The 27,481-nt window shown below is 39.1% G+C and overlaps 1 protein-coding gene across 1 annotated transcript in view; it reads right to left on the bottom strand.

Annotated features, from left to right (window-relative positions):
- Positions 1 to 27,481, bottom strand: part of PIEZO2 (piezo type mechanosensitive ion channel component 2) — a 122,817-nt gene that overhangs the window by 16,564 nt on the left and 78,772 nt on the right. The window contains exons 26-34 of the mRNA XM_035901617.1: positions 25,625 to 25,728; positions 20,956 to 21,067; positions 19,145 to 19,210; positions 15,675 to 15,841; positions 11,778 to 11,953; positions 3,065 to 3,457; positions 1,441 to 1,699; positions 739 to 921; positions 57 to 309 (exon numbers count right to left, since the gene is read on the bottom strand). Coding sequence (XP_035757510.1) covers positions 57 to 309; positions 739 to 921; positions 1,441 to 1,699; positions 3,065 to 3,457; positions 11,778 to 11,953; positions 15,675 to 15,841; positions 19,145 to 19,210; positions 20,956 to 21,067; positions 25,625 to 25,728 — 1,713 coding nt within the window. The remainder of the gene's footprint in view (positions 1 to 56; positions 310 to 738; positions 922 to 1,440; positions 1,700 to 3,064; positions 3,458 to 11,777; positions 11,954 to 15,674; positions 15,842 to 19,144; positions 19,211 to 20,955; positions 21,068 to 25,624; positions 25,729 to 27,481) is intronic.

Genomic DNA, 27,481 nt, shown 5'->3' with positions numbered 1-27,481 from the left:
ATCGTATGGGAAATGAATGTTTGCTCTTCAAATCCCAGAAATGCCATGACATTTACCTCTCTTTGATCTGTGTGAGGAGAAGCTGGACCTGTGCGAAAGCTGTGATACGCTGCTAGAGCTCTTCCTCCTGATGGCGGTCTGCTGCTCTGGGAAGTGGACATGGATGGACTCCACTGATGCCGCAAGATTGACAGATTTCAAAGAGGCAGAAGAGTCTCTCCTGCCTCCTGTCAGAGAAAGCTCATCATCAGTATCCTCTTTATTACTGGAACTGTCCCCTTTCTCGTCTTCATCCCATAATCCATGGCACTATTGGAAAAAGAAGAAGAGAGCATCTCAACCTTGTATTTCTGTCACGGTATTTATCACAGGCACTGCTATGCTCAGTCATGTGTTCACAAGGGGGAAGATATTCATTGTGTTGGGGTATCATAGAATCACAGCATCATGTAGGTTGGAAAAGACCTTTAAGATCATGAAGTCCAACCATAAGCCTAGCACTGCCAAGTCCACCACTAAACCATGTCCCTAAGTGTTATGTCTATGCATCTTTTAAATACCTCCAGGGATTGGGACTCAACCACTTCCCTGGGCAGCCTGGTCCAACGCTTGACAACCCTTTCAGTGAAGATTTTTTTCCTAATATCCAAATAAGTGACTTCCCTATATCATGAGTGACTAAAAAAATTAAAACTAAAAATCAAATATAAAATAAGAAACTACATAAACTTAGATTACCTTTAAAATGGATCTGTGGAAGAATAAAGCAAGGAGCTGAACAAGATCATAGTGCACATAACCCTCTTTCTTCTCAATGCCAATAATATTTGGTGGGTGGTAAGGTTTATCTTTTGTGTAATCCACATATTTATTCCAAGGAAAGAAGCCAAACTGGAAGAAGTACTTGATGACAATGGCCACCTGTTCAGAAACACAACACACTTGGGATGTTTTATAAGCATGGCAGATATAGTAGCCTCCCAATATTAAGAGGGGAGAAATATAACTACTTTGTCAGTTTTATGAGAAGATAAACAAGAATATTCATTGCTACAGAGGAACAACACTTCACATCTCAATAACAAAGTCAATCAACATTTACCAACAGATACAACAGATGATGCTCACTGGTACCTGAGATATCACAAGCAGTGTACACTCTCTCTTGATTACCAACTATATAGTAGCTGTTTGCAAATGGTCTGTTCTTGTGATAACTGCTTTACATGCCAGGAAGGATATTGCTCATTGCAATAAAGAAAAACACAAACAAGACCTTTTCATACCACAGAAATTGCTGAGGACTTTAGTAAATATTTGTATTAATACGAAGGGCCAATGGCCCCTGATCCTAGAGATCAAAACCAGAAAAGAGACCATGCAAAGCTTACAACTTAATTTTTCAGTGTTAAACATGGGGTTGCAAAAACAGCAGCATACCTCAGTGTAGACAATGGCTGTCATCCAGAAACGTTTGCTTGGCCGAGGAACAGACAGCATGGCCCAAAGGAATATAAGGATGGGAAGCACCAGGGTTATCATGGAGGCAGAGATCATGTGGTTAAGGATGATCACAAAATAGCACACCATTTCTGATCGGGCCACCAGCGTATTGTACAGGGCATAAATAAGAAGCAAGACTCGAGGCTGACCAACATAGAACTTCTCTGACTCCTCCAGCTCGTCATCATGAAACATCCTGTGAGGAGCAGAGTACCGAAAATGAAATGAAAATGAATTTCACAACAACTGCTTTTTGAATTGCTACTATTTTTCCTTTTGAAAAAGTATAAAATTCTGCTGCTGAGTTCAATGGAAAAAAAAAAAAAAGATGGGATTTGGTATTATAATCAAATAGCCTTATTCTAAGCTCAGAAAACAAGAATTTCAGACAAAATAGCTAGAAGCACTATTTTGCTGTTTTTAAATTTACCCGGAGAGTTGGCCTGGCCCAAGAACTTCTACAAGCAGCACTTTCCTACAGTTGCCCAACCAACATATCTCATGTAAATCACACCATGCTGGTATGGCCCTGTCTGGATTCATATCTGATTTATCAACACAGATGAGAATTTGGAGAAACTTCAGAGGTTCATCAGGAGACATATATTATGACTAGTCCTGTGACATAAGATTAGAACAAAATAAATGCCCTTGAGCATTAAATGTGTCCAGTGTTCTCCCCTTTACCTAACTCAAATAAATATAAAAGGCAGCAAGAAATCACTATGACTTCCACATACATTCACAGTTCTCTTTGCTTTTCATAAAGAGTGCCCTGGCCTGAGGAGGGATCACACTGAAAAGCAAAAATGACTGTGGAAAACCAGAAGAAAAGACACTGCATCTAAAATGTCAGATCTACACAGCCTCTCTCTCTCCCTCTCCAGACGCAGTCAGGCTGAAAGGCATTTCTATGGTTTAAGATTTTGTCCTTGCATTCGGGGAAGCAATTAGCTGAGTCAGGCCAGAAAGTAGAGGAAGAAGAGCAGTGGCACCGTCCCCACCTCACTGCTTGCTGTGCTACTGAGCACAGTGTCTGAAGTGCAAAGAGGGGGGTGTCCTATCTCTTATGAAAGTACTTAGCAAGGTGAGCTCTCTAAATAGCCCTCAGCTCCTACTGGCTTAAACAAAAATTCTGCCAAAGGTCAGAGTTTCCCTTATAGTAATCCAAAATAATTAAAGGAGAAACATTTTCCCAGATAGCCCTGGAGGAACATTATTTGAAGTCACAGCTGCCTGGAGAAGAGAAGCCCTCTCCACGACGGATATTTAGAAAAGCCCTTGACCCCATGACAATTGCAGGACAGAAATCCGATACTAATTGGAACAATTAGCTATGGTATCTGGGGAGAAAGCAGAGATTCCTTCTAACATGAATTTGAATAATTTTAGAAATCTGTAATTAGAACAACTGCACAGGAAATTAGCTTCTTCCCTTAAATCAAATTTAGCGCAAGGTCTGTATCAGAAGCTGTAGGCTAGTTCTGAGACAAAAAACCTGAAGTAATGACAAAACTTCACAAACTGGGACCAACAGTTTTTCCCCGATGAAGGTCCTTACTTGTTCAGAAGCAGCTCACTAGCCGTTAGCTCGTGTGTCAATGGAGGGAGAATCGTATCATTAAGTTTGTCCGTCCGACTGTCGTCTGGGCTCACCATCATGAGGCTCTTACCAGCTGAATCATCTGGGGAGCCAAAGGGAAGGTGTTCAAAGCTGACAGCTTTGCTATAGGAAGGTGGAGCTTCTGCATTGCTATCCACAGTGGAGTACAATGGCACATCGGTATCAGGAGTATATGCAGCTCCTTCTGAACCCAGGCTATAATCTTCCACCTCCTCTTCCTCTGGCCTTGATGCAGAATGAGCTCCTTCCTCTTCATGCTCCCCTTCTACCTCCTCAATGGTTTCTGTCGTCCCCTGACGAGAATAGAGCATGGTGACCTGTGTAGGTTCACTGTTGGGGATGGGCAAAGAGAGAGAGAGTTGAGGCTTACAAGGCTCACCGCCAAGCAAACTTAGTTAATCGTACCTTTATGTAGACAGCTGAGCAACCTTATTGCATTCCCAGGCCTTCAGAGTTCATATAATCTGGTAGAAAATATATTATCATGATCTCCTCTTATACAGATGGACCAGCTGGGTCCATCTATCCCCTGAACAACATCCCAGTGAACTCACAGTGATTCACTGTCTTTTCACACCAGCAAAGAGCAAATGAATATCGTCATCAAGAGAAACTACACTAGCTTTCTGAAAATAGTTCAAAACAGTTTCTGACCAGAATGAAGACTTGCTATTACATCTTTTTAAAGCATGCTCCATAGTGAATGATAGGCAGCCGTCTAAACATGCTCCTTTTAACAACCACCATACGGGTGCTGTATACAACTGGAACATGAGCTGAACATACACATCAATTCTGACTTCAAATAAAAGAACAAGTAGATTGCTAACATGGAGAAATACAATCCAGACTACAAAACTGTTCCAGTAACGGGGTATCTTGCTTACCTTTAGATTGCCCTATGTTCTTCAATACAGTCTTCATTTTTATCTTACCTGCCTGCTTTTCTTCTGTATGCAACTATTTTCTTTTTCAACTGTTCTTACTCACTCTGTTCAGTTCTCTGCTTGTTCGCCTTGCTTATTCTCAGCTTTGCATGTCCATAATCACTTTCTCTCTTAATGCGCTGTGCTCTGCAACAGTCTCAGCTCATGTAAATTCATACAGCTTGATGACTCCAGATAGGAATCTGGGCACCATAATTTAAAAAATATTTTCTTGGCTTTGCTTTCACCCTTTTCATCCCTCACAAGTATTTTTTCACCTCTCCCCTCGAACATCACTCTTTCTCTTTTTAGTCTCTATTCCAGTCCTTCTCCATAGGTCAGACAATAGGCATCAACTCAGTGTCTTTTGTTGGCTGCATGTTCTTGTATCTCAACAGAGACGAAACCAGATTTCACATATGAAATGAATCAAGAAAACTGGCACTGGCAAAGCCAGCTGGCACTACCACCTCCTGCCAAAATTAAAAATCAAGTTCCATCTCTCTTTCTGTTACACTGCTTCCAAACTTATTGCGGCTATGTTAGATCACTTTATTTCTAGCAGACTTTTAGTTAGAATGTGTAACACTATTATTAGGATGTGTGTTTTGATGATTCACGGTAGCACTCATCCTGGTTAAAATGCACAAAACCATAAAATCCCATCATTTCAAAACTGATTGATGCCAAAAATTTGTAAAACACTTTAAATGCTGAAAAAGAATGAGCTAATATGCCATAAAATTTCATATTTATAATAATTATAATACTAATTGAAACACTGTTTCCCAATATCATATAAACCCCTGTTTTTTACCTCCTAAAAAGTGAGCGAATGGCTCTGAACGGCTCTATTTTGCACTGGATATTAATATTATTCACTATCTTTTCATAGCTATTTTCCCTTTCTTAATTCCAACACCTCACAGACCGTAAATCAATGATAATAAAAACATATTTAGCAATCTTTCCTATATGGGGAAAACTAAAAACTGACAGAGCAGGGCCAACATTTACCTATCTTAGTTTCTAAAATTAGACATTGAAGTCCACATTTAGGATAACTGATTAGCTGAGAAACTTCACTTTCAGCTTCCAGTTTCAATAAGAACAACCACCAGCTCGGTAACTCTGAAAATCAGACTCTTTTTTAGCTGAATAAATACAGACTTTAGCCTTGTTTTAGACAGCCACTGTAATGTAATGGAACAACTTTTAAAAATACATGAATTAAGGGTGAAAAACAAAACAAACCAAAACAGAATAAGAAGTGAAACAGCAAAAGAGTCCTAGATCATGACCCTGACTTCGAACCTCAGAATCGTGCCACAACACAGGAGGGAGCAAAGCTTCCATCAACCATGCAAACCGCTCTGTACACCACATATCTGCAAACGCAAATTTACGTACACTGCAGTAAGTATAATGGTATGGGTAAATGAGTGAACAAAGCATGCATGAGTTAAGCACCTTGACACTATACTGCCACTGTCAGCTGATGAGGAGGACATATCCATGCTCTGCATTTTACGAAGCCTAGGTCGAGCGCGCTCACTTGTTTTAGGAACAGTGTCTGGTCCATCTAAATCATCAAGGGTTGACTGCCTTGAGAACAGCATGGTTGCTTCAGTGTAGCAGCTAGCAGCGCAAATAGTTATAAAGACAGTGTTAAATACAAATGATATTACTATACACATGGTTCAGTAAACAAATATGCTCGCCATGCAGCAAAACACTGACACAGAGAAAAAAGGTTGAGAGAGAAGATAAGGATTTGTTTAGAGTCACCATGGAAACACATTTCTACGTACAGATTGCTCATGGTCATGTTCCTGTAGGGGCTATAGAAGGCTAACAACCATCTATTCACTATTCGAAGAGATATGAAATCAACACAATGCTCTACATGCTTTCCAGGGGCACCAACTTACATATGTGAGGAGGTTTTATTTTCTTTGTTTCCCCCTGAAATTTCCAAATTCCACAAAAATGTTTTGGGAAGTGACCTCCTCTGTACAGATTCTATTTTATTAATGATATACTGTGCTGAACCTTTTTACGCAGGTACAAGCCAATTTCCTAAAAGAGCCCTTAAAACTGAATAAGCTCATATTCCACAAATAGAAAAATAGCTGTCAGACATTGGCTAATCCCCTTTCCGAACCAGAGAGCCAAATCGGATATGTTACTTAGCCAGTAGATGCATGCCAAATATAACCTGCTCTGCATGGGATGGCTTTTATTTTGATATGAAGTAGTAAGCCGTGATGATTCGTTCCAGAAGATTTCATAGATTTCAATCACAGCTTAAAAACTATTTCAAAATTGGTAACATGCAGATCTTGAAAGAAAGAACAGATATAATAAACCCTTATCTCCTTTCGCTTATCAAATACAACAGGACACCAGAGACATACACCATACATTGAGCATTTATGTGTTACTGGAGAAAAGAAGAAGAACTGGATGAGTTATGAGAAAGAAAGTACGTAATTAAATACAAGCATATAACATAGCAACAGGAAAAAAAGCAAATACATTAATGACATATGGTAGGTAAAAGAATTATTTCTCCTGTAAAAACCTTTGGAAAACACAGATGTCTATGAAACAAGTTGAGGGACCTGGTATTTTAACACATGCAGTGACCTGTCTGAGTCTCTCAGATAGAATGAGAGAAGAAAGGACCCCAAAACACAGGATCTACACTTTGCTTTTCTTCTTTTGAGTCCACCTGTGTTACACCTGAGCAGCAGGAGCAGGGGATTTGCTTCCTTGGCAAGCACTATGTTTGTCCAGGGGCACAAAGAATTGCAAAAGAGGTCAGAAGGGAAGTGCAACGGCGTTTTCCGTGTTACTTTGGTCTTGCTAGCCTGAAGTGAGGAAAAAAATCTGCTGGCATGAAAAGATAGTTTGCAATTATTGCTTTAAGGAAAATGGGGAGGAAAACAGCAAAATACGTGAGGCGAAGAAGCAGTTATTCTTAGGCCTACACTCACTGATGGCCTTTTTTGGCAGAATGGGCTGAGGCTAAAAGCATACTTTGGGCTTTGAATAGAAGAAAAGTGTTACCAAGATGCCAAAGGTATTGTGAAATAATTTCCTTAAAACAGCATTAATGGCAGGGGCACCTCTGTCCTGCCAGTTCATTTGGCCAAGACCCTTTACAAGCCACTTCATTATTTCTGTGTGTGCGCAGAGGCACACAAGCATCCTCCAGACAAAACCTGGAGGGCTGTCTGCATGGAGCGGGGTTTTGGGGAAGCAGGAAATGTTGCTTCCTATAGGAACAGAAGATCCACCCCAGAGGCCTGATTCAGCAGCATGGAAATCAGTTGGATCTCAGTGTTACTGACTCCAGGGGGTCATGAGGGAGGAGGTTTCCCCTTGCACATACACCTATGGAGTATAGCCAGGTGGTTGTACTATCAGTGAGGTTTTGGGGCCAAAATATACAGAGATGGCAGCGAGCAGACAATCTATTTTTGCAGATTAACTTTCTGTCTCTGTGCTACAATGTTATCCACATGTTATTTTACATCTCAAGGGCTGAGTTTATTCTTTTCAAGAGCAACACCTCTTTCTAAGGTGTTGAAGTATTTTAAATGCAGACATAGTTCAATGGGAACCTTCCAAGGGCCTTAAGCAGGGCAGCTGTTGAAATCAGAGAAGCACATACTTTTTCATATATTTTCAATGGAAGAAACATATGCCAGCTACCCTCCAAAACATGTAAGTTCTGACCTGGGTCCCGGAAAAATCAAAGGAAAATAATTTATTAATCCCAATAGACAAAAACATTTGCCCAGAGGGAATCCCTGCAATAATTTTGTTTAAAGCTGTTTTAAATGAAGGATGAATCATCAGAAGAATTGTTGACTGAGGAGCTGCTCTGTATCCTTGAATGTCAGGAGATGTGTATCAGACGACACCTGCAGCACAGTCCGTATGTTCTTTATGTACTTTAGGAACATGCTTCCGAACATGGAGAAAAGGAGAACACCAGTAAAGTGGAGAGATTTATGCTTGGCAAAGCTGATGTTGACTCAGTCATTGACTATCACATAAATTTAATCCAAGTATATCTTCCTGAGTGACTTTTCAAATTTGTGTCCTTGACGACCTTGAAAAGCATTAGCTTCTTGAAATCATTCAAGGACTAGGTATTTTAAATTGAATGTTCATTAAAAGCCCCAAGTTCAAGCATTTTATATACACTTGATCTGGTATCCACTTCAAATGGGGATATATATAGCAGGGATGTTTTTATCCTTGGTGAGTGGGAATTTTCTTACTTTATGACTTCCTTATTGCTAATTTAATTTACCCTTGCCAGAAAGTTTATTAGTTTAAGGGGTAACTTACAAATTTTCTTTTTTTTTTTTTTTTTTTTTTTTTCCTATCCATGGGCTAGTTACTGACTGGCATTACCTTTATGAACTACTACACTCCCCACACCTGCAAGCAAAGATCCCAGACATTTCCTGTCATTCACACTCCAACCAGACAAAGATCCAGCCCCAAACTGTGACTCTTCTTTCATCCTTTCTCCTGCCTCCCAAGGAAAACATTACTTCTCCAGTACTCCCTCGAGCCCTATTCTCCCATCTGGTGAGGGAAGCATAGGTGAAAACTGGTGAAAGTGGTGTCTGTAAACAGCCTGACTGCACTTGAATGTTCGCTCTTACAGGAGCGCCAGGGGCTCCCTTCTGCAGCTCCTATAAAAGCCTACACACAGGTAGATTTGGGAGTGGAATACATTATTTGTGACAGACAAAAAATAATGCAAACTAAACTGGATACAAGACCTTGGATATCCTGAAATCTGACTTAGGACCTGCACCTAGCTGCTATTTTGTAATTGTAGGCAAAGTCCCATGAAAGCAGCCAAATAGTTTTAGTAAGTTCCCAACCATGTTACTGGAATTCCCAAGCTGTTTAACCTAATAAGTAGTTTATCAGCCCAATGGAAACAAACAGCAGCAAATGCTCTACCATGCCATCTCCAATCCCTGCTGCTGGTGCTCCTCAAAGAGCTTGTTAAGGATCAACATCAGTCTATTCTCCTCCTGGCCTGCAAGAACTTTGCACTTTGCCTTTAGGATACAGGAAAGTATTTATACATAAAGAGAAACCAAAAAATTACATTACGATACCTCCTTACAACTCTAGCTACTGTATAGAAAAATGTTTGAGAATAAATGACAGCCGTCCTAAAGAGAAAATCCCACAAAAGGTACTCTGCAAAACTCCTTTTAGAACTTTATCTAGAGTAAGAATGACATCCCTGGATAAGATTTACAAGGGTCAGTCCTGAACCTCAAAAGAAATTTACAGTTTGTGCAACTGATCAGGAGGATTGCTCTCTCTGGAAATCCAGTGTTTAGAGCACTGAGAAGATACCTACAGTAATTCCTGTCCTGCATACTGAAGAATATGGTAGTATTATAATGGAATAGCTTCTGTGCTTCTGCAACCCCATGTACGTCCAGACATGCCCATATTACTCAAGGATCTAATGTCCACTACAGAATTTTGTGTAGGGCAAGCAAAGAAGGATAATCAGAATGCTGGTTAGAAACCCTCTAACCCCCTTCCCAAAAGTTTTCAATTGCAATCCTAGATCCATGACCACAGGGATGCTTTAGATTTAATTAGTTGCTTTTACATTTACTGGAAATAATTACTTTGAAATGTAATATGCCCCCTTCTCTTGTTTGGGCAATACAAAAAAAAAAAATCACTCAGTGACCTCACATGAAATTTAAAACATTTCTCATTTCTAAAAAAGCTCATAAGCACTTTTGTAATCCCAGGAAGAGACATGCAGGGGTGTCCCAGTAAACAGGTGGCATTATCATTCAATCAACAGACTCATTTTTGCTTCCTCTCATTACAGGTCATTATTATTACAGCAGATGTGCACAATTTGTAAATACTCTCAGTGCAAGAATATTTGATTGTTCATTACCAGAAGATTAGAGGAATCAGCCATAATACTGCCTTTGCTATTCCTTTGTTGATAGGTCCTGTGACATCTTCTGAGGAAATGGAGAAGACAGTAACAGATGTGAAAGTTTTAACTTTTTCTGTTGCAAAGCAGCTCCACAGAATCACTGAATTCTCTGAGTTTGAAAAGAGATTCTAAGCATGTGAGTATGTTCAAAGCAGGGTGACAAATGGGTGGTTGTTGTGAAAAAAAAGATATAAGTGGAGCTCAACACTTGGTATCATCTCATTGAAGAGGCAGAATTTACACATGAAAATGACAAGAGTCGTCTTTCTTTTTTTATAATTCATTTTGGAACTCTTTGCTTCTAGTTAAATTTCTTGCTAACATGGTTGTACAATAATGATAACTTCTATCTATAGTAAACTGTGTGACTGAAAACTATTTAATGAAAGCAGGACTGATATTACTAGTCTTTCTTTAGGTGAGAATGAACTTTGCAGAGTTAAATTCTGCCCTGCAGATATCCAAGCGGCTCCAAGTGAGCTGGTAATAGAATTTGGCTTTACATTTTTCTCACGTCATCTGACTCCTGTAAAACTTTGAGACAAAACACAAAGGTGTTGCTTAGCTGGGTAGCTAGCCATTGAGAAAGATTTGCTTGCATTCGGTGTTTTTACTGGAGTGAACCTCTCCAAGGCCAGTGCTCACCGTGGGGAGCAATTTGTGAATATCTTGTTGAAGCACAGTGCTCTCAGGTACTCTCTTACACTTGCTTTTCAATAACATCAGAGAGACAGACAAGCCCTCATTATTTTCCTTCTGCTAACATCTACCCATATGTCATTAGTAAAAGCTAAGCATAATTTACTGTACACAGACGCTACCGAGTTTGCTGGGAGTATCAAACACAGTACGATACTGCCGCACTTCAGAGAAGAACAGGAGACAGCAGAATGCAACGGATTATGGAACAGCTGGGTTTCCTAAGCCCTCCCTTCTCCCCCTCATGTTGGGCAATTTCTGCAGTCTCTTAAAAGTCAAGACCACCAGGGACACGGTGGGAACAGGCTGCCTCTGTAAGAGAAGGAAGGGAATGTGTGTGCCTCTGTGCACGCGGAGCAACAGGAGCATGCAGTAGTTTTGGCAAGGGACTTGGTGGCATCCATCTTCAGAAAAGAAAGAGGAAGGTAGTTTTCCTGAACTAGTATGGGCATTTGATCCACAAAACGTGTAGCTCTGCTGGACTGTAATCGTAGCAGCTAGGAAATCAGGCTCTTCAGATGATCTTTGCCCTGAGTGTAGGAGAGGGGAATTTTGTTCTCTCAAATCCACAGTCTCTCTCAATGCAAAACCTTTTTTGATTTGTGGGCCACAGGCAACAATTTATTTTACAAAGACAAAATATTCACAGTGAATGATCATTCCCCAAACTCCACACCTGAATTTCCAAAACAGTATCCCATAAGCAGCCCCAGCAGGCTCTTATTTTCCTTTGCTTCTTACAAGATCAGAACCCCTGTCAATGACTCCTAATTCTAGGGGAAACAGAAAGCAGTGGGGTAGTCATGCAGTGGAAAAGAAGTCAACAACTGAGTCCAACACAATAAAGGGCTAGTAATATATAGAAGAGTTTTCACTATTAAAATGGCATGGATAAATCAAAAAGAGGATTCAACACTGATGAGAAAATTCATCAGTACTTGGACATTATCTAAAATTATGTCTACTGCATGATCCCTCTATCTTTCACAAAATAAAATTAAATCAGTACCTGGAGATACTGTCACGAGAAGCTGCTGAATCTAAACTATCCATTCTTTCAGATGCTTGCAAACCAGAAGCTTGACCAGGATTTTTATCAATTGAGTCCAGTCCTGACTCCTTGGAAAGTTTCATCATGTGGTTCTGGTAATACATATGGATGCTCTCGCGCGTTGGAACATTTCCCTGTGGAAAAGAGTAGAGGTACATGGTAGTGCGGACATGTATTCTTTGAGGAACTGGCTTCTGTCATTTGGCAAGGAACAGATTAAGGACTGTGCAAACAGCCTCCTAGTAAATAATAACCCTCCACTGGTAGTTCCTTTTCAGAGTGCAAGTCAGATTCTGACTTAAATTACCACAGCAAAACTGGAGCAATGCAAGGAGTTTCAGGCTATATACCACCATCAAAACTCTTCTGGGCGGACTGCAGATCATTCAGCATGAAAATGAGGTGTGGGCTGGGACCAGGACTCCATCTGTACTCCAGGTACAGGTAACTTTTGAGAGATCTCTTTTAGCTAGCTTCACTGACTCTAAGAACAATCATACATCTTGTTAGTGGTCAGTAGCAGGTTTTTTTAAACAGAAAAAAAAAAAGAAACAGGCTATATACAAACTGATCTAGATTTTCATTAATGTCCCAAAATAAGAATTTATTCATGAAATATGGATACAGTCGGAAAACCATGAAAAACACACTGAAGACCTTCACTCTTTCTCTGTGACTTCAAGATCAAGCAAGTTCATGAAAGGATGTTTTTATTAACTGTCAGCCCAGATCTGGGCACAGAATCAACTCTTTCTAGCTATGATATTGCAATCATAATTCTAAAGGCATGTCATAAGAATAAAACTGAGAATTTTATAGCCTGTTCTTAGGCAGAAACACATCCAACTCATTCCACTAGCAGTTGCATTGACTTCAGAAGATGATACACTGAGAGAGAAGATTGCTATTCTTGAACAGCCATTTTTCTGACTTATAATGAAGCCTTATGCAAGGACTTTTTCCAGCTAAAATAATGAAAATACTCTAAAATACTGCATGTATTCCCTTTACTAATATTATTAGTTACTAAGTATTTCAACTCTGGTCCTCTACACTGTCCCAAATCTAAAATTTTCAAAATATGAAGTTTTATAAAAAAACCCTCTTAAGAACAAAATCTGAAACTCTGGATTTTAATTAGTTTTGTTTGTATACAAGCTGTGTTGCTTCTGCAGTAATAAATGATTGTGCCATTACGACACACGCTACATTCTAGCTCGACTGCAGGCCTGGGATAAAGGACAAGAGCTGTGACAGCAAAAGGGCCCCACAGCTGATGGAGGACTCAATTTCAGGTTCTTCTGTAGGTGGAAGAGAGACCAAAGGAACTTCACACATCAGGGTAACTGTCCCTGACTCTGCATTGGACAAAGAAATGTGTCACCATGATGGCTGCAGCGAGAGCCTCCTTTCTTGGGCAGCAATGACAGGCATGCGGCTGCTACAGAGACTTGGGGATGCTATGCAAGAAGTGATGCTTCTGATGTTCATGGGTACCAATATTTCACAGAAGAGGAGAGAAAGAGCCTAGAAAAAAACCTGAATTTTAAAGCTATTGACTGTGGGGAAATGATTTGAATTTGCATCCCTCTTCGCTGCAGAAGTCACTGACATTCCCAATAGAATAACTTGAATCCCATGGAATGACTGGAGTAACTATTTTATAAAAGACAAGTCTGAGAAGAAAATAATAAACTGAGCACTGAATGGAAAGCGCTCACCCAAGAGCTCTGTAGGAACCAATGGATGAAACAGTGCCAGGAGAAGAGAAGGTAACACCAATCCTTAAGCATGGCTTCAGGAGTGATCCTGAGTGACCCTTGTAAGAAATTAGTGGTCATGAAATAAAGCAGACTAATCTATCTCTTGTACTTCTCCTCTATTAAAAGACCGGAGAGAAAGGACACAAATGTTTTTTTCTTTACAAAGGAAGAAGGTAATTGACTGGTTCCCCCAAGGAGTTTTACTGTCCAGCATATTCAGAAACAATCTGTGTAAGGAGAGAAACAGCGATGTGATAAAAGTTTGCAGATAAAAAAAAATTCTCTGGGATATTCAAGTGTAAAGTTGACTGAAGTACTACTGAAGAATTTGATAAAACTGAGTGACTTGGTAAAAATGGCAAGAAATGCAATGGGAAAAAGAACTTAAATATTATGTACATAATAACAAGCTTTATGTCAGCTTTTGTTAGCCGTAAAGGTCTTGGACTCAGAGTATATAGTCCCCTGAAAATAAACAGCATTCACTAAAAATCAAAGGAGCTTGACTGTTAAAACTTACTAGGAAAGCAAAAGAAAACACATCATACTCCTGTATAGATCTGTGATTTACCCACACCTTGAAAACTGTGTAGTTCTGGTCATCCAGTCTTAATAAGGCCATATGAAAACTGGAAATTGTATGAAGAAGGACAATAAAGATGATGAGAGGCACTAAATGGATGCCATGTGAAGAGAGGCTGAAAAGAAAGGGAGTTTTTAACTTGGAAGACAATGACTGAGGAGAAGACTCCATGCAGATTTATACAACCAGAAATAGCAGAGGAAGACGGAATACATCTCTGATCTAGAGGAGACCCCAAAACTACCAGGAAGTGGGTTTAAAATGAAGGAGAGGAAGTACTTTTAAACACATCGTATGGAATGGCACTACAGAACTGTGTATTGTAGGATCTTCTGGAAGCCAACATTAAAAATAGATTAAAAAAGGACTAGTCAAACTCCAAGAATATAGATTCCTCAGTACTATTAAATGTAATGATCCAGATGCAATTTCTGGTTTAGGGAGCCCTAAACCATCCATTTCCACAAGCAGGGACATATCCAAAAGCAGGGTTTACTCTGAATATGCCATGTTTCTCTTGCTCTGTTTTGTTTACTTATGTATTTATTTGCTATTATTATTCACTTACTATTGGATATCTTGGGGAAAATAATAGTAACTAAACACTAACACTGAAGCAGCCCTCTCTTTGTGGTGAGTGCCTCCTGGCCAGACTGGGTACAGATTCCCCCTAGCCAGGAGAGCCTGCCTCTCAAACCTCCTGGGGTGGTGGGCAGCCTGCTTATTGTGCCAGCAAGCATCCACAAAGGCTGGGCATTATGGTGCTTTATTAAGGTCAAGAGAACTAACGTGGTGTTGACCTTTTCTGAGACGGTCTGCAGCTTTTGACAAAAATGGGAAAGAACTAAAAATGAGGCTTCTATGCCAAGTTTCCAGAAAAAGTTGGGTAGCTACTGACATATGTAAAAATACCTGTGCTTAAAATGAGAGCTTTATCCAACTTTGAGATATCACCTACTTGCATTTTGAAAACTCAAATACGTTTCTACTTACACTATCAACATTAATCTTTGACAATAATGGGTTTTACTAATATATAATTAGTTTGTGGAGGACCACATAGCTTCATTGAGAGCGAAAAAAGTTATGCCTGTATGCTGTCAGTCATTTCCAAGGCAAGTTGGTTTACAAACCGACTGAAATATGCAGACTGAGGTAGTTTCTGAGCTGTTTAAAATGCATTGCTTTCTCCTCTCTCCTTGAATCTATGCTGTCCCCTCAAAACCACACTTTATCACAGCAGAATTTCAGCCAAATCCTTATATCAACCTCTCAAGGAATTACTTTTTGAATAATTTGTTTTGTGTCCTGCTAATAAATCAAGTAATTTATTATTTATATATTTATAAAACAGCAAGCAGTAAAAGCGACCAGACCTATTTTTAAAATGCACACATAAGTGACATTTTTATAATTTTTTCTCCATTACACAGTGATCTGAAAAGACAGCCTTTCGTTTTTCACTGAGCTGGAAATGGCATTAGCAGACAAAAAAGACAAAGGCGTTACCTTCTTAATCTCCCTGGTCAGCATACAGCGCTCGATTCTTAGCACAGTGGAGATATCGATGTGTTCTCTTGAGATGGAATTAAGCCAAGCTGTAAAACTGTCTAGTGTTGCCAGGAAAAGGACCCAGGTGAACTTCAAGATATTAAATATCCTCTTGATGATGTTATCTAAGGGAGAGGAAAAGCAACAGAAAGTTAATGAACGCAAATACCCTTCATTGTATTTCTGCTTGGAGTTAAGATTCATTTTTCCTTTATTGCCTAATAATAATAATCCAGGCTGCATGACCCTGTCATAGTAAGGAATCTCTGAAGATGGCTGGAGGCCTTTTGGCTGTCTGGGCCATTTTCCTGCCTGCACGTCTAGGCTTATCATCTGGAATCCCTTTTCCACCCCGTAAGTCCCCGGTGCTGCAATCGCTAGTCATATAAACAGTCCCTGCTTTTAGAGAGACGCCGTATGCACAGGTCTGCAAAATGAAACCCAAAGATTTGGGCATCTCCTGAGAGCTATGCAACATCCCCAGCTCCCATGATCTCAACAGCTGCTCAGCGAGCATTTTGAGCTGAGCCTCTTACCTGTATATTTACTCATGCATACTTCCCTCTGCACAGAGTTTGTCTTTTAGGCTTGAACCTTGCTTAGCTGAGTTTGGAAGTCTAACCTGCCTGAACAGTCGTTGAATCTCTTCCACTTTTCCAACCACCTAAACAAACCTCTTTTCATTTACTGTTTCCAAAGCCACTCTTTTTTTTTTTTTTTTTTAAATAGGCTGCACTGTGTCATCAGCGATCTCAGATCAGCTAGCCCAACTAGCACAAATCTTATAAATAATTTATAAAAAAATACTCTTGCACCAAGCAAAGTGTGCCAAAGCAATACACTCTCCCATGAACAAGGCTTATGGTTTTATACCAACAATAGTAACTTTATTTTGTTCAATACAGCTGTCTCAAACTATTTTCTCATTTCAGTAGTTCCTTTATCAGCAGCAGCTGCATTTCTCACCCAAAAAGCAGCACTTTCGGCTTATTTTTCTTCTACTCGCAAACATACACACCACACTACAGTTCTTATATAGTGTTGCACAAATGCTAAAAAATTTCTTTCCAACTAGCCAGTTCCAGAGCTAAGTTGCAAATCCCAGATCACTAGCTACAAAGATCAATTTTAGAGTAACCATCCTAAGAAATAATAGAAAACTCCCAATAAACTGTTTTTCAGGGACAAAATGGTTGAAGCAGATACTAAGGAGCCAACCTATGTGCTAAAGCATGATGCATTTAACAACCTCACTTCTTAGCTGTACCACAAGATGGCATGCAAAACTTTGTGGAGTGCACGTTAGCTCCCTACAAAGGCTGCAAAGGTGAAGCTATAATAAAGCAAAAGATTTCCTATGGAGCAACGTGCACGTGTCTCTGGGTGTGCAGGCAGGGTTGTATGCACATAGGTTTGGAGAGAAACTAAGGAAAAAAACCCATTAGTGGTACTTTTCTGTAAGGTTGATGCTGAAATGGTAGAGCGTACCATCTACCTGAGCAATGCCATGGAACTCGTCTAGTATCTCTGAAGGTGAGAGCATTTGGCCTCCTTCACTTGGTCATATAATTATTTCAATAATATTTTGCTCTTTTTTTCAGGCTTTTTCTATGTCATTTAGAATTGGAGATATTTTATGACTTATCTACTTAAATTTCATTCACTCATAATTCAATGTGCAGGTCTTGAAGCTAAGGAAATCTTGCCACTGGAAATTAAATGTAAGGCTGTTTCTTCTTCAAGGAGAATTAATTTCCTTTGAATTACAGATAATATTATGAATAGGTTACAAGAAAATGTACCACTTATACACAAAATATACAACATATAAATGTTCTTTTTTTAACTCACACTCTTCTCTAATATATAATTTCTGCTACTGACTTCAGGAGAATCACAGGTCTCAGGTTAAAATTATCTATTACTGACCACCACTGGCATGCCACAGTCTCACCACAGTGCTTTGCCAAGCACCTCCAGTCTCATCTGAAAGGTCATTTTTCTCTCTGGGATGGAGGTGATGTAGTATACATTTTTAATGATGCTGTAGCTGTTCTGGCAGCTTTGTTGTTCTCCAAAACTTTTTAAAAATAATCTTTTGGGATCAATTGCATCTAAGCATCTTTTAAAAGGGAAACAAATATTTATTTTCTGCAGAGATTGTTATTCTAACTTAAAGGGTCAAATGCAGAGAAGGCTTCTCTCTGCCTGGGAGTGTGAGACAAGATAAGGTTAATAATAATACTAATGCTTCATTAACAATTACCGTCTCATTTTTCCAACCATCTTTAACAAGTGTTTCAACACGTATTTAAACAAAAATACAAAGCACCTTACATTGATTATTTCCAATATAAATTAATTATTATAAACCTCCTTATCTTTGCCTAACTCCTGTGTAGCACCAACAATATTTCTCTAGGGATGCGTTTGAGTGATTCACTTCAGTGTTTTAACACAGGTAGCTGCATTGCCAGTAAGTAACAAATAAAAAAGCCCCCCAACCCCCCCCAACCCTCCCCCCATAGCAATACAACTCATTTACCTGAGCCCACTGCTCTTGTAAGAAAGAAACGACATCTCCCACACCCGTGTAACATCTTCTACCCTGTGGCTCACTCAGGGATACAATTCTAACTGGAACTGTGGGAACCAATTTTAAACAGAAAAGAAAAATAGCTTTTGAAAACAAAGTCTCACTCAAGGTAAGCCATGATGAAGACTTACTCAAGAGGAGAGTCTGTTGTCTTCTTTTAGTCCAGTTAGAAACAAAGAGCCAAGCTTAGATTTATGATCTATTGCACTTCTTTGTAGGAAAACTTTCAATATGGGCAAGATCTTGCAAACAGCTGGCATTTCTTCTGTTGTGCAGAGCATCCTTAAGTCTGATTATAAATGAAAACAGGTAAGATTGGGAAAATCCCATTTTTTTAGAGGAGATGATTGCACCTTGCTGAATGGGTGAGTACCAGACAAAAGCATTATATTAACTTTGCTAAAACACACTGAAAAAACACAAGGTCTTTGTGATAATAATAACAACATTTCAGACATTAAAAATCAATGGAGATTTTAACATAGGGCTGTACACAATCAGGACTGGAAGCTAAGCTGAGGTGTAAGTTGTTCTACAGGTAAAATATACAGCAAGTGAACAAGTCTGAGCCTGCACTGTATTTGCTAAAGTGTGTAGAGAATGAGCACAGTAGCTAAGACTCCAGGAGCAGAAGTTTCTATGCTCAAAATGTAAATCTGGCAATTAAAAACCTGAAAGTAGTTAGAAAGTTCTGACTCGCCAGGTTAGAGTGGATTTTGTGGCTTTTAGGTAAGCCTGGGATCACTGCAATGCTGTCTCTGCGATAAGCTGCTCACGCCACCGGTCACAACGGCATTGTAAGAGCAGAGAAACCCTCTTTCTGCCATCATACCTGGTCCATCAGATTTCTTCTTGACTGGTTCCTCTTCACTGTCTTCACAGTCTGCATCAGTACCACCTGTTGAAAACAAAGAGCGCAACAGCGAGTGTCACACCTATAGAAGTGTGGGTGTGAATGCCATTCAGGATAGAAAATGCTACAGTTACCAAGCAGCAGTGACAGGTTCCTCACCTACCGCTACAACAGAAAGCACATTTCCATTTCTAAAGGACTCAAGTGAGGGGACAACACTGTCAGCATCACTGTTCCTGGTTGGCCATCCCTCTCTTGTAATTTGCCGTGGCACTTTCGTACTAGATAGGCTGCTGCACAAGATCATTTGCTGGTGCAAACCCAGGCAATTTCTCAGTCAGACTGCTTCCACCCTCAGCGGCTTCACCTTCCGCTGACTCACACTTGAGCTCGTTTTTTCAGCTTCTGCAAAGGGCAACCTGATCAGTGCCCTGATCTCCTGCCTCTGACCCAGCAAACCTGAATGAATTGCATGGGACCTTCAGACTGAAATGAAACAGCAGAGTTGGTTTGAAACTACCACGTGCTTTTATTTAGGCCTGTAGCAGAAGAGCGATGTAGAGTCGCAGGCAGGACAGAAGGACAGACAAAGGGCACTCCTTCTATCTAATGGCCAATAAATGCAGCTACAGCTTCAGCAGCAGCAGTCCAATCATAAAGCTCCCTGTTTTCAATGGGTGAAGATGCCAAACGGAGGAAAAGTCTAGCTGATTCAGCTCGAATGGGCCCCCTTCTTCCCCATCTACAGCAACCAGAAAAACTTCTGAAAGTCTGGGTTTTTTCTTATTTAAAAAAGGAGCAAAAGATGAAGAGATAGGACCAACTTAGAAACTGGGTTTTTTTTCAGAGCCATGAATGATTTTACAGTGCCAGTAAAACCCTATTAGCATTTGTATGTTGTTTTCCTTTTGCTACCTGCTGAATTCACTGTGAATTTAGGGGTTCGTGGATATTTGGGTTCCTCAGTAAGTACAGCATGGAAAGTGAAAAACAGTTCTTAATATTCTTCCCCATGTATCTACTCAAGCTTCTTTCGGGACCAAAATGGGAAAAGTGGCAAAAGGAAATAATATGTGACTATTTCATCAATTTTTTTTCCTTACAGCTCCACTTGAACTACAGCTCTTCAGGAACTTCCTCATGAAACAGTTCTTCAACACAAAACATAAGTCTGTCACATGCAAAACTTTCCCTGGGAATACACATGAAATTATCATCAAAATGAGCAACTTTGAGCAACCCTAGAAAAACCTGGAGAGTAACGTAAACCTCTTTATGAGGCGAGGGAGTAAAAGGGTAATGTCCTTGCTCTGCCTGATTCTGGCCAAACACCTAGCGTTTACACGCCCATATTCTGGAGAATGCTGTTAACTACCAGGTTATTGGCTTTATAAAGTTACACCTTTACAGGGTTATGGCTTTCTCTTGCAAGTACTCTACTTCCACAGGTGGTTTCATATAGCTGATGTTTTCTGCAATGCATTGAGTCTTCCTATTTGGCAAAAGTCCTGGGCGTGTGTCTTGCACCTCCATGGAAAACACATATATCCCCTCTTCTCCTTTACGCCCCCCAATGTGCATTGCGTAGAACAAAAGTGCGTAACTACGGTGGGCCTTGTCATGGGCTGGGGCAGGGAGAGACAGCCGGGCCAAAGGCAAACTCATTTTTCCCACTCCTAGCCAGAACTGAGAGCACTTGCCCTCTAAAACGCAGTTGCCTTTCACTACCAGGAACAACAGGCAGTCTGGTTAACACTAAGTTTTTTTTTAAAATACAGAAGTCTACCTACCATCCCCAGATCCTTTTCGCCTTCGCTTCTCCTCTTTCCTAAAACTTTTCTTCTCTTTGCGCCTCTGTCGTAGTGCTGTTTTAGGGTCAGTAATCCAAGCCTGATAAACAAACTGGAAGGAACAAACTAATTTATTTCAAGGTTCTTCATGTTTTGAGAGTAAGCCATAGAATAAGCCACAAGCAGGACTACACACTTTGAGTAAATGCATTCAGATCTGCAGGGGTAAGGAAATATTTTGAATCCCAAATCAAACACCTCCCCTGCAGATCTGCTGAGTTTTCATGTGCTATTTTTGCAAGCATAAAACCGAATGTGAAAACACTTGTGGGTGAACCAAGTTTCATTAGAACCCACAAAAATTCATGCTCTGAACTTTGGGAATTAATACCCTCTTGTGCCTATGACCTACTTCACCTGAATCTCTCCATTTAATTCTGTATCTCTACTTTATCATTTTACAGGCAAGATGCAGAGTAGTGGAAACTTTAAGAGAAAGCGCTGCGATCAACTAGCCAAAGCATCAAAAGATGCAGTGATATATCAGTACAGGTATTTGTGCTTGTACATTTTTCATACTTTGGGTATTTTTTTCCCCCCTCTGCAGATCCCAGTGGAACATTTACAGATTTCCTATCTATGCCCTGTCCCAAACCTGGCAGTCAGGAATTCCTAAAATTTCACCCTGATTTTGACAATGGCTCCCTTTCTTGCTTCAGATAAGTCACTTATGAATACTTCTGCTACTGGTTTTCCAGTTGTAAAATGAAGATGGTAATACTTACCTATATATCAAGGGGATTTTATGGGGCCAAATCCTGCTCACAGCACTCACTCAGATCAACAGTCTGTTGACCTGCATGACTACATGAAGCACGGAATTGGCCCAAAATATTTGTAAATGTTATAGCGGTGGGAAAAAAAATAAAGTGAAAAAAAAAAGTTACCCCAAACTTTTTGAATAGCTCTGCTCAAACTGTGAAGGAAGGTTAAAAAAAAAAAAAAAATCAGTAACACTCATATCTTTTTTTCCCTATACAACAAAACTAAAGTAACTGTGTCTTCTCCACAACTCTTTAGGACAAAAGATGTTCTTTTGTTGCTTTTATGTTTTTCATTGAAAAATGGTAATCATCTTCAATTGGCACTGCATTGCCTTCTATTTCTAAGCAACACAAGCTGGTTACAGAGACAGGGCAGGGAAGCACACAGATGCAGGCATGAGGGTAAAAATAAAGCACAGTAACAAACCAGCTCTATTAATTCACAAGATGAACATGCAGACAACGACACAAACACACGTGTATCTCAGTGAAGCTGGAACTGTCCCTCACAGGACAGAATGGTAAAATTTCTATTTGGTCGATTTATATTTTTTAAATTTGCATACACAAATTGCTCTGGAACATTAAAAGCATTTTTTTAAAGTGGTCAAACTGACTTTAAATTAATTTATAAGAGAGAAATACTTTGTCCTGTTCTGTGAATGGAGAGGAAATTATTTTGGTACTGTTGATAAGAACGTCCTCTTCCAAATCTCTCAAGGTCTGTACATTTATTTTTATATGTCTGACTTGTTCAAAACAAGCACCACATGAGAAAATGTGTGGGATCAGAGGCACTGGTTTCTCTTTGCCTTATAATTTGGTGTTTTCTAATAAAGGTTATCTGGGGGAATGGGGACACTTAAGTGAACCGTATTACTCACTGAAAGTCAGAAACTGTCAACATCTGCTATTGAACAGTTAGCTAGCCGCAGTCATAGTGTGAACAAAGAAATTAGCGGTAAAAGGCAGACTTGGAAGAGGGTAGAAGACCAGAATGAAGAAAGGGCATTTGATTAATAAATTCAATGTAAATACTTATGCTAAGTAGAGGATATTTTAAGACCTGAGTGGGTACATATATATGTATTACCTTAGATTTTTACCACTGGACAAACTTTAAATGCAGTCTCTTTTAGGCTTTGGAGCTAGTACACTCAATCTGTAGCATTCACTCCTTATAAATATCATGTTACATATATGGAGTGTAAAATGATATACAGTGCTCAAAGGTAGGAAATGCTAAATGTATTCAAGGAGAACAAGAAAGAAGATGCACAAGTCTTTTTTATGATCATGAAGGCCAGAAAAGTAGAGAGCTAAAAAGGGGTTTGGAGCAGAATGTGTGTTTTACAAACCTTTTACCAGCTTTCTGAGATAAATTACCATGGTGTCCACAGGATACATGCAACTTGATGTGACCACCTTGTATAGCAGTATCAGAAGAAAATGATAACTTGGGTCTGCATTTTCTCTCCAGGGTTGCACTTAGAAAAAGATAGACCACTTTTCTCATGGCTTGACCACTCCAAAAGTATCTAAATTATTGCATTTACTAGGAATGAAGCTTTGGCTGTCATTATTTTTTTAATCATTCATATAAGAGGAAAAATGCAGACGAGGACAGAGGTATACATTACATCAGGAACTATGGGAGGGGTCACATACTGAGCACTCGCAAAATGTCAAGTACCTTTGCTGCTTTGATTAAATACTGAAGAATAGTTTTAGGTAGTTTAATGACAGACTTTGGCAAGGCTAAAATGGCTGAAGCAAATTTCCCAATAGCTCTCTATAAAGAAGGATAAAGCAAGAGCAATTAGTAGAAAACAAGAAAATATTAATAAAAACTATCTACTGAATGATTGTATCTAGATTATTAAGAACAAATTCACATTCATAGGCTCCAATATGAAAAAAGATAATTTGTGATGTTCACAATAAAATCTCAATAAGATGATTCTTAACTGCCTGCATTCTCTAACAGATAAAATCTCCAAGTTAGCCCTTGAAGTGACTATTGCACACAATTTACACTGAAAGAAAACCCAACAATTATAAATAATTCTTTAGCAGGCTCTACAACAAACAAGTTCACTTTGCTAGTATTTTTATTAAAACCACGTGCATGGTAATGGAAGGCAAATAAGGCATGATAACCAATTGATGAACAAACTTTTCATAAACAAAACAACTTTTCTTTTCTATACAACTCCTCTCCTACATAAAGCTATCCAACATCTTCATGTTGCACATGTTGCAGAACGGGCCACCTATGCAGAATGTCTGACCAGAATTTTGAAATAAAGATCAGATCCTCCACCCTCAGATTAATAGTTTCAGGACTCAGCTTTAAAAAATAAGACCAAATAAACAAAACCCACAAACCCCAGAGTCAATGAAAGACTTTTATTAGTTTCTGACCTCAAGTTTAGAACTCTTTAAAATCTCAGTGCTTGGCACCAACACATCTGAACAAAATGTTGTCATAAAAAAATCAGCAGAAACAAGAATGCAAACTTTTCTCTACACCTGCATGATGACCAGAAAGAAAAATGACCTAGAAATCTGCGAGTCATTTTTATGGTCCAAGGTGAGTTAAATGCAAAATATACAAAACACTAGTTTAAATAGTAGAAAACAAAACTTACTTATCACATTCTTTTTCATCAAGATTTGTTTTGCCTTTTTTAAGGTCAGGAAAAAATCTTTCCATGTTGTCACCATGCAGGCATTTTAACAAATGTAATCAGTTGGTAATGTGATGTAAGTATATAAACTAAAGGCACATTGTACCAAGGAATTAAGTAAAATATTTCTTGTAATTCAGTAATGTCATCTGGGAAGCTTTGTTTGAAAGCTATTGGCATAAGGAATAGAAGAGCAAGGAGGCAATTTCTTGCTCTTGCTTGGGCTGGGCTTGCAGTAATGTGCCAGTTCTGCAGTGGCATGAGCTTGCATCTGGGTGGGAATACACATCTGCAAAAAGCTACCCATTCGCTTAAGCTTTTAAAGTTACAGACCTGAAAAAGTTCTGTGGTATTTCTGAAAATTCTTCAACAAGTAAAACTTTAATCTTACGAAGATTAAAGCAATCCTATACATGTGAGTATTTCAGTAACTTCTCTACCCAAGTTCTTCATTTAAGCCAGTGGATTCAATACCCGCTACTGTCTAACATCAACCAGTCCATATAACCCAGCTAGGACTTCAGCTTTTCTTTTTTTAACATTACAATATCCTCTTACTTCAAGTCTGTCACTCAAAATGCAAACATATTAATTAACATTATCCTGAAAAAGAAAGGAGAGAAAGCATTACAGTCTCCTTTTGTAATTTTAAATGCTAAGCTCTTTATAACCCAAGGATATATTTCTCTGGTCCACTAGGATCAATAATAAAAAAAATATTTTTTTTAAAGTATGTATTCTTTTCCATGAAAAGTCACTTATTTTGGGGACCATTTCTTCATGGGATAATAATATCTACTCAAAACCAGAAAACCACTGAAGCATTGTACAGCAGTGCCAGAGGCAAGACAGCTTCCTCACTTGTGTTTATTGAGAGGCAGAAAAACTAGAGCTCAGATTCTTAACCTTTGGTTTTGTATTTTTGTTTTCCTCAGGTGTAAGTGAATGAAGATATGATTTTACTATAGTTCCTGCAGGAATTTGACAATGCTTAAAACAGGCAAACTTTGCATTTTAAATTGGCAAGAAATTTCTTTTCCAATACTTTTCAGGTCTACTTTAGATGCACTGGCTGCTTTAACATATGTGCCTGTGTTATGAAAAGCCTACGTTTTTTTCCAGATGTCAACTATAAAGCAAATTACCATAAAGTACCTGAAATGCAGATTTTTTTCGAGGCTCTTCCTCTTCTTTTTTCTCCTCTTCCTCTTCCTCTTCACTATCCGTCTCAAACAAGTAATAATTTCCACTTCTGACCACTAAGTGAAACAAAATATTTTCTTATTTTTCTGAAAAGTTCTATTCTCAACTGCCCCAAGACCTATGAACCGCCAGCCAGTCATTCAAAAATTCACAACCAGGAGAGGTGAAAACAGAGAAGAAGCAAGAGATGACAAGGTCTCAGGCAATTTATTTGATGTTAGTCTGCGATACTTTGGGCATGAATGAGAACTATACAAGAACCAAGGAGAACATCACCATGAGAAGAAAATGTAAAGAAAAAGCTTGAAGTATATCAAGTTACTAGGTTACATTTTTAGAAAAAAAATGTCAGTTAAGTCTGAATTAATTGGGAACTGATGGTTATTTGAGGGACTAAAAAAACCCCAGAAGGTAAGCAAATGAATTTACATGAACAGTACCACTGGACAAAAAATACAGAACTTCTGTTTAAAATGCTGAGGCATTCTTTAAACTATGGAATGGGAGTGGTATTAGTTAATGATTTCTTCAAACATTTAAGCTTTGATGAGGTAATGGAAAACCTTGGTTTGTTTAAAAAAAAAATCACTTGGGTTCTATTAGTGTGATCACAAATGAGTTTCAGTTTTTTGCCCACGGATTCAGAAAGATTCTGAAACCTTGATACAGTAAAGATGCACAGTGAATAAGCTAGGCCTTATATCCTTGAACAGAAGCAATGTTTTTATTTCTCAGATGGTAACAGGCCTACATGAACAAACAAGGGAAACAAAAGAAATGAAAAATAAGGTAATGAGCAAGAGAAAAAATCAAAATCACAGCATTACATTCAGCAGTGAAAACTGGTAAATAATTTCCACATTTAAGCTGAAATATTTAAGGGAACAGTTACATAGCTGAAATGTCACACAATCTGGATATACGGAGCAATACATATTTATATTGAAAATTATATTTAACCCTCATTATAGGTTTCTGGAAAAGTAACAATTGCTTTAATTCAATCATACCTTGAACTCTACACAGAACCTCTGTGCACAGATGACCACATATAACTACGGTAGAAACCTCAGGGCAAGCCCACTGTGAAATTTGCCAGAACTCTATTGGATCATAACTTCAGCATCTAAAACTCCCTCACAGAGGGAATTTTGTGCCTCATGTGCCTAGTTATGACTTTCAACATCAATGAACGCCCTGCAGAGGGACAGAGAGTCCACTTCAGCTGTTCTTATTGCTGAACGGAGGTGAAAAGAAAGTTTGGAAATTTCTTGGGTCAGGCAAATCAATTATTTGGTACAGGGCCTTCTAAGAATGCCCGTTTAAAGTGCATTAAAGAGATGAACTTCTTTTAAGAGCCAGTAGTCTGCAGTCTGCAGCTCTCTTTCATAAAAAAGTATCTTATAATCAGCAACAGAAATCGTCCACACAGAAAACCAGCAGGATAAGGTCTGACATCTAGGGGAAATGTCTGCTGCAGTGCAGTTCCTTCAAGGCTCACAGTAACACCTCCTCAGACTTGGAATGCCTGAGCTGGCAGAAAACAAATCTACAGCAATCTTCCTCCAAAATTTTTAGGTTAAAGTGTATCTGAGGGGACACTATAATGTAGCATTTACGTCTCTTTTACAACTAGAGAGGGAGGTATGATTGAAAAGCAATAATGCATTCTTGCACACATCAAAATGGAGTAAGTGTCTTAGTCACATACGGGGATTACTAAAAAGACCAAATTTTACTAGTAAGATAATTCATGGCCAGACTGGACTTGGGGGCCACCTTTCCTACGACAAAATGTGACTTTCTTCT

The sequence above is a fragment of the Egretta garzetta genome, unplaced genomic scaffold (assembly GCF_000687185.1).
Source record: "Egretta garzetta isolate BGI_Z169 unplaced genomic scaffold, ASM68718v1 scaffold259, whole genome shotgun sequence".
NCBI lineage: Eukaryota > Metazoa > Chordata > Aves > Pelecaniformes > Ardeidae > Egretta > Egretta garzetta.
Note: the sequence above shows the minus strand (reverse complement) of the source record. Positions and strands in the feature narration are given on the sequence as shown.